The 12701-nt window shown below is 44.5% G+C and overlaps 1 protein-coding gene across 1 annotated transcript; it reads left to right on the plus strand.

Annotated features, from left to right (window-relative positions):
* Positions 1-428: 428 nt before the first annotated feature.
* On the plus strand, positions 429-11530 carry LOC138608038 (GTP-binding protein REM 2-like). Its single transcript, XM_069680691.1, has 6 exons — positions 429-817; positions 931-994; positions 3256-3565; positions 3645-3718; positions 7204-7381; positions 10948-11530. The coding sequence occupies exons 2-6, from the start codon at positions 938-940 to the stop codon at positions 11235-11237; spliced, it is 909 nt and encodes a 302-aa protein (XP_069536792.1). The 5' UTR covers positions 429-817; positions 931-937; the 3' UTR covers positions 11238-11530.
* Positions 11531-12701: the final 1171 nt, after the last annotated feature.

The raw sequence follows: 12701 nt of genomic DNA on the forward strand, positions 1-12701 counted from the left end.
GAGTCTATTGTGGCTTTGTGTGGGAGGGACACACCAGCGCTCAGGGACACACTCACTTTTTGACAGAAAACATGTCCAAATACACTCCTTGGATCTGGCACTAGACATGGCTTGATTGCATAAAAGAGGCACGTGTGTCTTTAAAGAGACACGAGGAGGGAAAGGAGGAGTACAAACTGATGAAAGGTGGGAAGGAAGAGTGAAAAGGTGTCATGTGCCTCTACAGAAGGAAAACCCCTCTTATGACACATTTCAAACACATTTCCTCGGTGGAATAACACACACAAACTCACACCAACAAGCAAAGCCAATTTGCAGAAGACTTGTGTTGTGCTGCCCCCCAGTGGTTGCTTTCCACATCGCCTCCATGTTTCAAAGGTCAGCGGGAGCTTCGTGACACTGAGCATCTTTTCTTCCTGCAGCAACTCATCACCTTTAACACAGAGCTGCACGCACCTGCAGGAAACACTGCACGCGCGAGTCCCCTAGGAGAGGGAGGAGTTGGAGGAGGGGGTGGGGGGAGCTGGTTTCCTCTCTCCTCTCCTCTGCAGGAAGTCCAAATCTTTACTTGACAAGTGAGTGAGTCAGAGTGGAGAGAGAGAGAGCGGTGATGAATGACGGTGCTGCTGACTGCAGAGCTGGACCTGGGCCCTAACCTGAGTGAGAGGGAGACATAGCAAGACACAGGAGCTGAAGGAGAGGGAGAAAGAGGAAGGAAGAGCGCGCGAGAGAGAGCGAGCAAGGGAAGAGAGAGAGAGAGAGAGAGAGAGAGAGAGACGGTGCTTACTTTGTAGTTGCAGAGATCCGCGTGAGACAGGTGAGATGATGCTGCTCGGGCTGGGGTTCATGAAGTGAGAGGGGTGAGGAGGGGGAGGAGAGCAGGGAGGGGGGTCTTTCTGTGTGATTTGGAGTCTTAATCCCCGCTCTCAGTTTGCAGATGCCGACAGATGTGCCGACAGAAGACACGCTCAACACGGAGGAGAAAGAGAGCAAGGTAGGATGCACGAGGCAGCGCGAGCTCGGGGTTAAACACCTCCAGGTGCAACATCCTGAATCTAATCAGCCAATCAGGTTAGGGGTATAAAGTGTTTGGATGTGATGATGTTTGATGCTCTGGAGGGTTTTGTGAGCTGCCTGTGTGGAGGTGTTTGTTTAGGTGGGTGGAGGTGCAGAGAGGGGGAGTCCTGCTACAACCAGATCCTTATTTTGATCTCTCAAACAATAAATCAACTCAAATTATTTCAGCTGCTTCAGCATCATGGAAATGTTTTTTTACTATGATGGATTCAGTGACTTTGTGTAATGTGGCAGAGAAGCCCACCTGACTCCTGGTTGATGACGGATGTTAGCCTACATTTGTTAAACTCTTACGAGATTTGTACCTGTTGTCTCTTCCCTGTGTGGTGTTTGTGATGGTGTGGTGTAGGAGTAAGAGGGTGAAAGTTAATTCAGAGTACAACCATAATCATTTCCCGAAGCGAACCAATAGAAGTGTACGAAGATGCTTGATACATTTGAAGCCAGTGCCGAAGTGCCTTTAACCTGCATTCTGTCTAATGGCCAGCAGGGGGCGTCTTCACTGGTTGCAAAAGGAAGCCTATGAGAAAATCCTCTCCTGATTTATTCCCTCAGTAAACATTTTCCTAATGAGTTTATGGTCTCAGTCTCTAGTTTCAAGTCTTCTTCAACACAGCATGATGTTCATTTAGTCACTGATGCTCCCATTGAGAGTCACACAGACCAGGAAGAGGGGAGGGTTTAGGGCGGGGCTACCTGTGATAGATATCTTGATAAAGATGTAACCATGTGTATCGCACCCTCTTGGTCAAGGTCTAGTTTCTGGTTCCAAAAGACAAGGATGGTGACGGCCAAAATTTTGGCTTCAGAACAGTGGCCTTACTTCTTACATCTTGTACTTCTGCCATTTTGCACATTTGTATCCAGAGTGTGTGCAGTAGAGATCGCAGTATTGACGTCCCGCCCCTTCCTCTACCCGACACTCACCTTTACCTTGTGTCCTTGGCGTGTTGGAGCCCTCAGCTGTCCTTGGCGTGTTGGAGCCCTCAGGTGTCCTTGGCGTGTTGGAGCTCTCAGGTGTCCTCGGCGTGTTGGAGCCCTCAGGTGGGCTCAGTCTGCAGCAGAACAGCTTCTTGTGTCGGTCTGAAGCAGATATTCACGCTGATGGAAAGTTCAATGACTGTAGTGTTAGTGTTAGTTACGTCTCCTCTCGCCGTTCCTCCTCTACTCTGCTACTCGGGAACAGAACGCTGCAGGAGCCCCATTTGTCAACAGAGCTGTCAATCATGAGGCCACACCCCCTTTTTATAGCATCAAATAACTAATTAAAAGTAAACAGAAAAATGAACACTTGGACATAAATCAGTATGATAAGAACTAACTATAATGACAGAAACCATGTTGGAGAAAAATGTATTTGACGTGTGTTTTGATTTTATAGTTTGACTCATGTCCCATCTGTTAACATGGAGGAGGCGGGCTTTATGAGCTATACTGCAGCCAGTCAGCAGGGGGCGACAGAGAGGGTTTGGCTTCACTTTGAGGGAGCTGTCATGTCATGTGTTTTTAAGCTGTCTATGGATGTATGTCCCATAGGAGGTGGTGGAGACCAAAAACAGAAGTAACATTTGGTGGACATAAACTCTCCAAATCAGGGCTGATGCTGCTCTGTCGTCGTGTTAATATCCAACTGTTTGCTCATCAAAAGAGACTAAAGGGGAAAATATGTGATGTTGTGTAAGCAGCTTGTTTCGGCTGTTGTCCTAAAATGTCTTAAAAACTCATTATTTTTTAAGTCAGTTTGAAGAGTCAGTTTGCTCTTCATGAAGAACAAGACTCATAGTGTCTCCAACACATTTCTGACTGTGTAGAAGCAAATACAGTTTTACATGAAATGAAGCCTGATGGTGTTATTACAAAGCCTGTGTTTCAGCCTAAACTGGAGGAGTGACATTTGAGCGATGGGGCAGTCAGGAGAAGATCTGGATCCAGTGTTTTTGATGTTTGACTTATTAAAGGGTTTAAAGGGCAGGATGTGTCTGCACTCAGTCAGCTGGAAGTCCCCCTGACTCTATGGAGGTGCACCAGCCTTACTAAGGAGATAAATTATCACACCACCATGCAAACCTGGCTCTGGTTGCTGCCATTAGGAGAATTATATAAGAAGCAGCAGCCTGAATACAGACTAGCATTAATGTTATATAAAGCGAGCGTGTCCTCCATGTTCCTCTCCTGCAGTGTGACAGCATGACTCTGTCCAGCACCCCCACCGTCCGCAGAGGAAGCACTCCTCTGCCCATCAAACACCAGCTCAGGCGAGAGGAGGCCGTCCACGATGACTGCGACTGGACCTCTGGTGCTGCCGGGCCGTCCGCCTCCCCGATCAGGTTCAGCCCGGCGCTGGACGACACCCCGACGGTGTCTGTGGAGAGCAGACCTGAGGGGCCTCTAAGAATCGCCCTGCTGGGGCAGAACGGCGTGGGGAAGTCCTCTCTGGCCCTCGCCCTGGCCGGGGACATGGACAGGGCTGCGTCTGTGGATTCTGAAGGTACAGAGCTGTGCAGTGAGCAGCAGGTAAATAAATCCCAGCTCTCTGTGAGACCTAACTGCTGCCCTCCTGTCCTCAGGGGAGGGGTACGTGCGCACAGTCACCGTGGATGACGAGGACAGCACCATCATTATCTATGACAACTGGAGACAGGTGAGCCCGACAACAACCCTGCTGCCTGCTCCCTCATTATCCCTCCTCTCTGCAGCTGTATACTATGTGCTCACTGTCGTATATATAAAATTGTATATATATTATACACACAGGATGTCTTTACAGAGGGCCAGAGTGCTGCAGAGTCTGTGGACTGTAAGAAGGAGCTCAATGCTACCATAATCATTTCCTGAAGCCTAACCGATTTCTCTCTGTGCATCTCATTATCGGCTGATATGAGCCTATAGCACTCATATCGGTATCTGCACAAATGTGGTCCGACATACACCCACATGAGAACTTGCTAACTAAGTGTTAGCATCTTCCAAATCAAATAGTTTTCCAGTAGCGTATCTCTTTTCATGGTTAAGTAGTGACGTCAACAGCTACATGCCCCCAAACATTTCTGGACCCTTAGCGCAGTGGAAGCTTTCTCTTGCAATCTGAACTGCCTCCATATGCTGACATGAACATTAGCGACGGATGTAAACCCAGATGACGGTTATGAAATGCACTAATCCTTCCGCTGACGACTACAATGTCCCTGCTGTAGAGAAAATCAGACACACAAGCTTTAGTTTAGAAAGACCGATATTTAGATGATTCCATAATAAGCTAACACAACAAGTGCCAAACAACCAACATCACAATTCATCCATTCAAAGCAGTCTGCAAACACCTGCTAGCATCTTTAAAACAGCTCACTAAAAGCTGCCTACATGGGGAGGCAGGTGGGTGCAGAGGGTACTTTTAATATATATAATAAACAGATATAGTAAAGGCAGGAGGGAAGAGGTGAGAAAAATGATATAACAGCAAAGTTTTATTATTCTGAGACTTTGCTTCTGTCGTTCTTAAAGTTGACTGACAGACAACAAAACATTTAAATGTATGTTGCGATAGCCGACAGCTTCAGCACAGAGTGTTCCTAATAAAACGCATCATATTAGCTTTTACTTGGAAAGATATTGATCAAAAAAGAAAACAGCGTTGAAGCTACATTTACTGTGCCGCTGTAGCTTAGCTTCACGTCTCTGGGGGGCACCTTCAATGCAGTGAGCTTTAATTAATGCAGAATAACTGGTACCTTAGCTATGTAGACTTTCCAAGTAGCTCGCCTGATGCTTCCTGAGATAATTGGTCCTGTGGAGAAAGCTCCGACTTCACTGTTAACAACACGGCGATCAGGAAGGAGCAAATAATGAGGCTCACAAAGGAAGGAAGACAGCAGGATGGTCATTTACCATACAAGCTTATGTAAAGGTTTAGAGCGGTAAGACAGAGAAAATCATGCATCTCGCTTGTTACATCAGATTTGGGGGGGGGGGGGGGGGGGGGGGGGTTGACAGGACAGCTGGAGATAGACCTTAACCTTTCTTACCCTCAGGCGTATAAAGTACAGGCTCAGCTCTGCAGGTCATTCCCCACTCTCTTCTCTCCATATTTCCTGTCTCTCTTCAGTTGTCCAATCAATGAAGGCAAAAACAACAACACAAAAGTACAAAAAAAATTTAAGCCAAAAACTGTGTAATTATGGGTTATTTTATGAGCACCAACCATTAGAAGCGGGTAATTGTAGACTCTCTGTCAGCTGAAAAAAAATCACAGGGTAAATCCAGAGATAAAAGTGTTTCTATTCAAATATTCAAATTTGAGCGTATCCCAGCATGCACTGGGACAACGTTGGAATAAAACTTGGACAGGTTGCACGTGCAACTAGTACAAGGGATGGTTTGAATGTAGATAGATGACAGATTTCAGTTTTGAGAGTAACTGAGTATCGTCCATTTCTGTCCCAACGTCGGAGCTGGCCTTCCTGATCAGTTCGTTCACTCTGTTCTTCTCCGATGTGCGAGCACCCTCTCCCCAGCCACTACAGTCTGATAGAAGTTGAAGGACCTAAGACTTCTTAAAAAATATATACGGCACGGTCCCCTCTTGTGCAGCGCCTCCATGTCAGTGGTCCAGTCCGCTTTGTTGTCCGGCTGTACTCCCAGGTATCTGTATTCCACCTCAGCGCCTCGGATGATCACTGTGGCTGGTTTGAGCCTCTTCCTCCTAAAATCTACAACCATCTCTTTCTGTATAGACACGTCCCTGCTGTGACTGTTTCCAGCAGAAGTTATTAATATGTTCGTTATTATTCTGGCAGTTTTTTAATTATGCATTTTTCAAATCAATATTTTGGCTCGAAGGTTTCAGGAAGCAACAAAGTAGCTTCAAAATGATTAAATATTTGGACGATGTACACGAACAGTAGTGTTAGCAATAAAGCAAGTGTATTCATTGTTTTGCTCCTTGAGATAACCTTAACTTCACACATTTATAATTGGCTGTTTGTTCATACTGTATGCAGGGTTTAATATTAGTCTGCGTTTCCTCCTGTGGGACTTTATTAAAGATTGTTGACTGAACCTGCAGTTTGTCTGACAGAAGACTTTAACATCTCTGCATGTATTTAACAAAACGGAAGCGATAATGTCAAACACAAGAGGGCAAAACGCCACAACGAAGAATATAGGGAGTGCAATAAACAAACAGGAGCTCGCTGCGTACAGCATGTTCCATATTGTAAATGTGTTTTATGTTTAATGTCTGAAGCCGAGCTCAGAGAAACACTGTGACAAAAAGACGACAATAAATCTGCTGCATCTGGTCCACAGAGGAAAGCTCATTATCAGGTTGTTTTTCCTCGTTTCCCTCGAGAGCAGTTCAGAGGCATCAGTGTGTGAATGTGTGTGTGTGTGTGTGTAAGTGTGTGTGAGAGAGAGAGAGAGAGAGCTGCCCACAGAGCAGATGTGTCAAATGACTGCATTAATGTTGTTGATTTAGGTGGATGTGTGAAAACAACTGAACTCGTGACACAATCTGTCCGTGTTGATGTGTTACTCTTTGAATAATCAGTTTCATTTGTTGTGAGAAAAACTGTAACGGCAGCTTTATAAGGAACGTCCTGTTTACATCTCTTATTCATTCGAGCGCACATTTTGTCATCAGAGTTAGATGAAAAGCGAGTGGACCCTGGCAGCTCCGGCTGCAGACAGGCTTTAGTCAGCGCTCTGCAGAATGAAGGATTTACTCTGAGATGTTTTTATTTTCAGGGATTTTTGTCTCTCTGCATGTGCTCGTATGTGTCAGCAGGATTTCTGAGGTGTACTACAGCTCCTGCTACCCACAGGAGTCATTTCTCACTGAACCACCGGGGATTTAGATAGAGCTCTCACTTGTCTGCTTGTTTCTGCAGCCTGCACCTCCGCTCTTTCTCTGCACACACCGATTTGACAACAATATTTATGAGAGCGGTCGAGAGTAAATGCTCAGTCTCTGTCCTGAGACCTTTGAGCGCTCTCAAGTCAAATGGCGATAAAGTTTTGGATTGATTCCAAGCAGTTCTCGTAGGTGTGAGATGATGCATTCAAGTTTTTAACCATAAAGAAAGTCTAACAGAAACGACCTTCCTGTAACTCACTGCGTCTGTCCCTCAGGACCTGTCGGCTCTGCTGTGTGAGGTGTGTGTCCTGGTGTTCTCAGTGACTGACAGGCGTAGCTTCCACCGCACCGCTCAGCTGCGACTCCTCCTGAGGGAGAATCAGCCCCAAACTCCCATCATCCTCGTTGGTAATAAGAGCGACCTCGTCCGTACACGTGAGGTCACCGCTCAAGGTAAGATAAACCTTCACTTTATATCTTTAAAGAGGAATTATTAAGAGGAGCTATTTTTAAACTTGGGCAGAACAGGTACAAAAAGTTTGGTAATTGCTGCAGTAGGTTTCTTCAGCCTGCAGCCGTGAAACAGGCTGTAATGGCTACAACCTTATACTCAGGAGCAAATGTGCCCAAGATGGGTCTACTAGGTCTAAAAGGTTGTTGTTTCCACTGACAGGCTCAGATTGTTATTCTAAGTGTGTGACAACATGACAGAAAGGATCCCTACAGAGATAGACCTTTTTGTTACAGAGGATTTAATTTAACAAAAAACTGGGGATGCAGGTCTCCTGATGCTTTCATCAGTTAGTTAGTTTGTGGTATTTCAAGTTAAACAAATATTGTGTTGGATCAGAACCACGTGTATTAAACACTGATTTCTTTAAAGCCACCAGACTCCACTGACAAAAACAGTCATTTTACGTAGCAGGACAGGAAAGGTTACTCCTGCTGTGATCGGTTAGTTCTTGTGTTTTTGTTTGTTACACAATTATTCTATCGGATCATAACCAACCATTTAAAACACCAAAGTCACACAATAACACAATAAACCTAACCGACTGAGGCAGTGGTACACCAGTAACTCCTGTGTCCTGCATAGTGAAATTGCTGTTTTTGTCAATGGGGTCTGGTTGGCTTTAAAGAGAGCGATGTAACGTCTGTGTGTGGTTAAAACAATCATCTTCCTCTGTAACAAAAAGGTCTATCTCTGTAGGGATCCTTTCTGTCATGTTGTCACACACTTAGAATAACAATCTGAGCCTGTCAGTGGAAACAACAAGAACTTTTAGTGGACGACCTTTGATTGGACGCATGTGCCCTGAAAGATTGCAGCCATTACAACCTGTTTCACAGCTTCCTGTTAAAGAATCTACTGCAGCATTTCCAACATTTTTTACACCTATTTGTCACTTAGACCACAAAATATGTAAAAATGTGGCAGAGATTAAAAAGCACCGTATCGCCCTTTTCCTCACCTGATGTACCGGTTCCTTCCGTTGTGGTTTTTATCTTCACAGTTGATGTTGACATTTTCAGCTCTCGATCTCTGTCTGTAAACACGAGCGTAGGGAGAAATATGTGAAAATGTAAATGTCAGAATCTCAGCTTCATCACAGTGTGGGAGGAAGAAGGGAGTCACAATTTCAGTTAAAGCAGGAGATTATTCACTGCGTGCACTGGACGTCTGTAATGTGTGATAACACAGTCTACCTTTCAGCCCTGAAACTTTGGTTTAAACCTGAAGTATTTTTCTACAGTATTAAATATTCCTCAATAAAAAAGCAACTAAACGTTTTTGTTGTTTAGACAGTTTAGAGTTTGGTAGGAATCATTTCAGGCACCCATGTTTTAAAGCTACAAGCCTGTGTAGAAAAATACATCAGGATGGATGTTAACTACAACTCCCAGGGTGCATTTTGGCAAAAAAACACCTTATCTGCTGTCTTTTTATCCAAATAAACAAATACTTAGAGAGGATGTTATGATGTTTAGATTCATTTCTACAGATTGTACTTAAAAATGTAGATGTTAGTACTTGTAATAAGTGCTCTGATTCCCTTTTGTAGTATGTTTGTAGCCCGAGTAGTATTGACCAATCACGTATCAGCAGGCTTTGGTTGTATGCCGGAAAAACTGTGTAGAGAGAAAAAGCAGGCGGAACGTAATCCTCCGTAATGACGTCCCGGCTCCCATCAGCGCGATCTGACGGCGATTTAGCTTCTTATTAATCTCTATAAACAACAATCTGCAGCAAGTTCGGCAACAATCTGCTTGAGATCCAAATTCCCTTGATGCTGTGTCGGAAAAGGAGTTCAGCATTTAGATTTCCTGACTTCCCTGAATGCATCATAAATGATGGCTCCGCCCTCCGTCTCATGTTAAAGTAGTGTCCTTCTTCTCCTGAGGACAGACCTGACAAAGCTTCATATTGTTCCTAATCTGCATCATGATGTTGTTCTTTCAGCAAACTGAAGAGCCGTTAATTAAAGTCGATCACAAGAGAATCTGTTTCTGTTTGGGCTTCATCCCGCTGCAGTAAGCCAGAGTGCAGCCTCTGTGTAACTTCCTGTTTACAGTGAGACTGAGACTCAGCACAGACAGATGAACGGGCGCTCCTCCGGGGGATGGAACGAACCGAGAGATGACAGTGTTTATTTAGCAGACACATCTGGAGGGAGAATTTACCTTTGATCTGAACACACGGTCGCTTCTCGAGCTGCTGACTGGACTGTAAACATGCAGCGCACGGAGGAGGAAGTCTGCGCTGGAAGACGTTTATCGCTAACCGCTGGCTAAACTGAAATGCTTGAATAGTTCGGTGTTGCTCCCAGATAATGACTGGTCATCAGGTGATAGCTGACGGGCTCTGAGATTGGTTTTATTTGTTAGTTTATTCGTCAGGGACAATGCAAAAATCCTCATTTTAAAAGTGGCACAGAATGATTTAGATTAATTTAGAGATCTAAAACAGATTGATTTAATATGGAGGTTTTAGATTAATTAAGCAGGATGACGCTTCCTGTTCTCATATTCTTGCTACTTTTTGACTGCAATGTTCTCCGAGGCTCATGGGTATTGTAGTTTGACACTGACAGCCTAAACATGAATCTTTATAAATTGTGACATTATGCAGGAGCGTCCTGTGTTTCTAAAGCAAGTGACAGTGAGGGTTTTGTCTGCTGCAAGACTCTCTCTGCAACTTGGGAAAAATGTGCAATTAGACACACTTATGTCTGTTGAATTAAAGACCATCATAAAGCATGTTCTGATGGAGACCAGTGTGTTTTAATGTGTTTTTTCTTCATCATGTAGTTTTATATGTAGTGATTTTGCACTGCTTGTATCTTTGCCCCGTCTCTGTTGAACAGAGTTTTCAGGACATCATGATAAATAATGGCTTTAAAGTAATTAATAGTGTTTACTGTGTTTGCCGGAGGCTCCTTTAATTAAAACTAAGATCAAATATTTGCAGTTGTCGGTCTTTTTGTAGATAAAAATAACTTGCTGCACGGTCCGCCCCCACATCTCTTGTTGTCATGTGTTGCTCTCTTATCATCTGTCTCTACTCTGACATGTTTACAATGGCTGACAGTCATTTGTCTTTGTGCACGGGATAATTTTAGCCCCTCCAGAATGATATGATGGACACCGACTATTGAGACTTATTTACGTCACAAAGGCCCAAAACATCCGCCTGAATCACACTCACAAATCTAAATAACGACCTTGTAATCCCAAGTGTGTTTGCAAAGTTTGATTAAAGATCACATATCACATCTTAATCTGTAGTGATTGGCTGGTAGGTAAACGCAGTGTTATACCTGCCTTTCTCTCCCCTTGTTTCGTGTCTACCGATCAACTGTCCATCAAAGGGTCAAAAAACTTGACTAAAATGTGGTTATATACTCGTGTTGTATGTGTTGGAACCTGCTTTACAACACACATAAGTAATGAATGGGCTAAACTGCCTGCTAATGAAATATGAATTTCAAACAAGCATACCTCACCCTCTCTCCCCTCAGAGGCGATGTCCAGCGCCGCCCTCTACAACTGTCTGTACCTGGAGATCTCCGCCTCTCTGGACCACCGTACCCCAGAGCTCCTGGAGTGCGCTGTTCGACTAGCCAGGGGCCTGCCGCCTTGGCCCCCGGGGACCACCGCGGAGGACATGATGAGCGGCCAACGAGAGAGCATCACCACCCGGGCCAAACGCTTCCTGTCCAGCCTGGTGCCTCGGTACCCGAGAGAGCGAGAGGTGGGGAAGTTCATGAGGCAGAAGTCCCGCTCGTGCCACGACCTGGGGGCGCTGTGATCGGACGCAGGTTGATTTTCAGATTGTTGAGAGAAGTAACTGGAGGTGATGTAGAAGCAAGAGAGGAGAGAAGAGATGGAGGGAAGGAGCCAGAGAGATGGTTGGACAATGTTGAGTGAGAATCCAGCGGATGTTAGTGATGTTTGTCTGTTAGGCTCATGTAGGAATTTTGTACAAAGAGCAAACATAGAAGAAGATAAAACCCTGATGTAAATATAATATAGTAGTGATGTTTAACTGCCACCTTTAAAGCTTTGACAGATAAATAAACTGCCTTTTTGAGTCTTGACAAAGTCCCTTTTTGTTCCACTCTTTGTCACATGCCGCGCAGGTGGAAGCATTAATCACATTTAATTGTTAAAGCGCAGGAAGAAGTCATGACCACACACATCCAGATCTCATTAGTGGGTTAGACTTTGTTGATGATTCATGTTGTGCTCATTTACTCTCAGATGTTGCCGTTTCCATGGACAGCAGGAACATAGTGAAATGCCAGCGAGGAGATTTAAAGTGGACTCACAGAGCTCAGCACGAGGAGGAGGCGCGTTATTGTATATGGAGGGTTTGTTGCCATGTTACTGTTCTCAAGGCGACCTGCAATCACACAAAATGTCCATACACCTCCACTCTTCATGCTGCACACAGACTCACAGATGAGGAGGCTGGTTCTCGTGCAGTAAACTGTATTTGTTACACATTAAATTAAAATGCAGAGGATTTTTCAGCCTGCCTGCACTCATGTGTCTCTCTCTCTCTCTACGCTCAGCACTTCCATCCTCCCACTCACACCCACACGTGAGCAGAGATTTAGCACATCATCACAGGTCTTTACACCCATCATTTGTTATCAAAGGCAGAGCTGTGCTATAATAGAAGTAGAAAATAAAATGGTGGCATGATATTCTGACTCATTCGCTTGGCTGCAAACTGCTGGAACAGATTGAAAGGTTAAGATATTGGATCCTCAGCGCGGGACACAGGCTCCCTCTTGTGGCTGCGTTGAGCAGTTTGTTACATGCTCGTACTGTGTGGCTGAAATGGAAATATGAGGGGAATATTTCTGGACTCAGACACCAAACTCCCTCAGAGGACGTGCACTCGTCTTGCATTGGATTGTGAGACACATTTATGCAGAAGTGTTTTTAAAATAGCAGCAGACAGAATCTGCATGCAAACCATCTGCAGAGTTTTAAAGGCGTTCACTGAAATGAGCTCTGATTGTCAGTGAATATGTAAAACAGCAGCTGTTAATGTGAGCAGTGAGATTAAACACGTGAAAATGCAAATGCAATAAGGCAGGGAATGACATTACAGATGTAAGCAACACATACTGCATATCATATGCACCCAGCCCCGAGCATCATTTAAATCTCATAAACACTTTGCTGATTTTTTTAATTGATGGTTGTTTTTTGTGGAAGATATTCTTCATATTTCAACATTTCCTGCAAAAAAGAATCACTG

This window comes from Semicossyphus pulcher, unplaced genomic scaffold (genome assembly GCF_022749685.1).
Source record: "Semicossyphus pulcher isolate SPU_LCO1_2020_fin unplaced genomic scaffold, fSemPul1.0.p SCAF_4, whole genome shotgun sequence".
Lineage (NCBI taxonomy): Eukaryota > Metazoa > Chordata > Actinopteri > Labriformes > Labridae > Semicossyphus > Semicossyphus pulcher.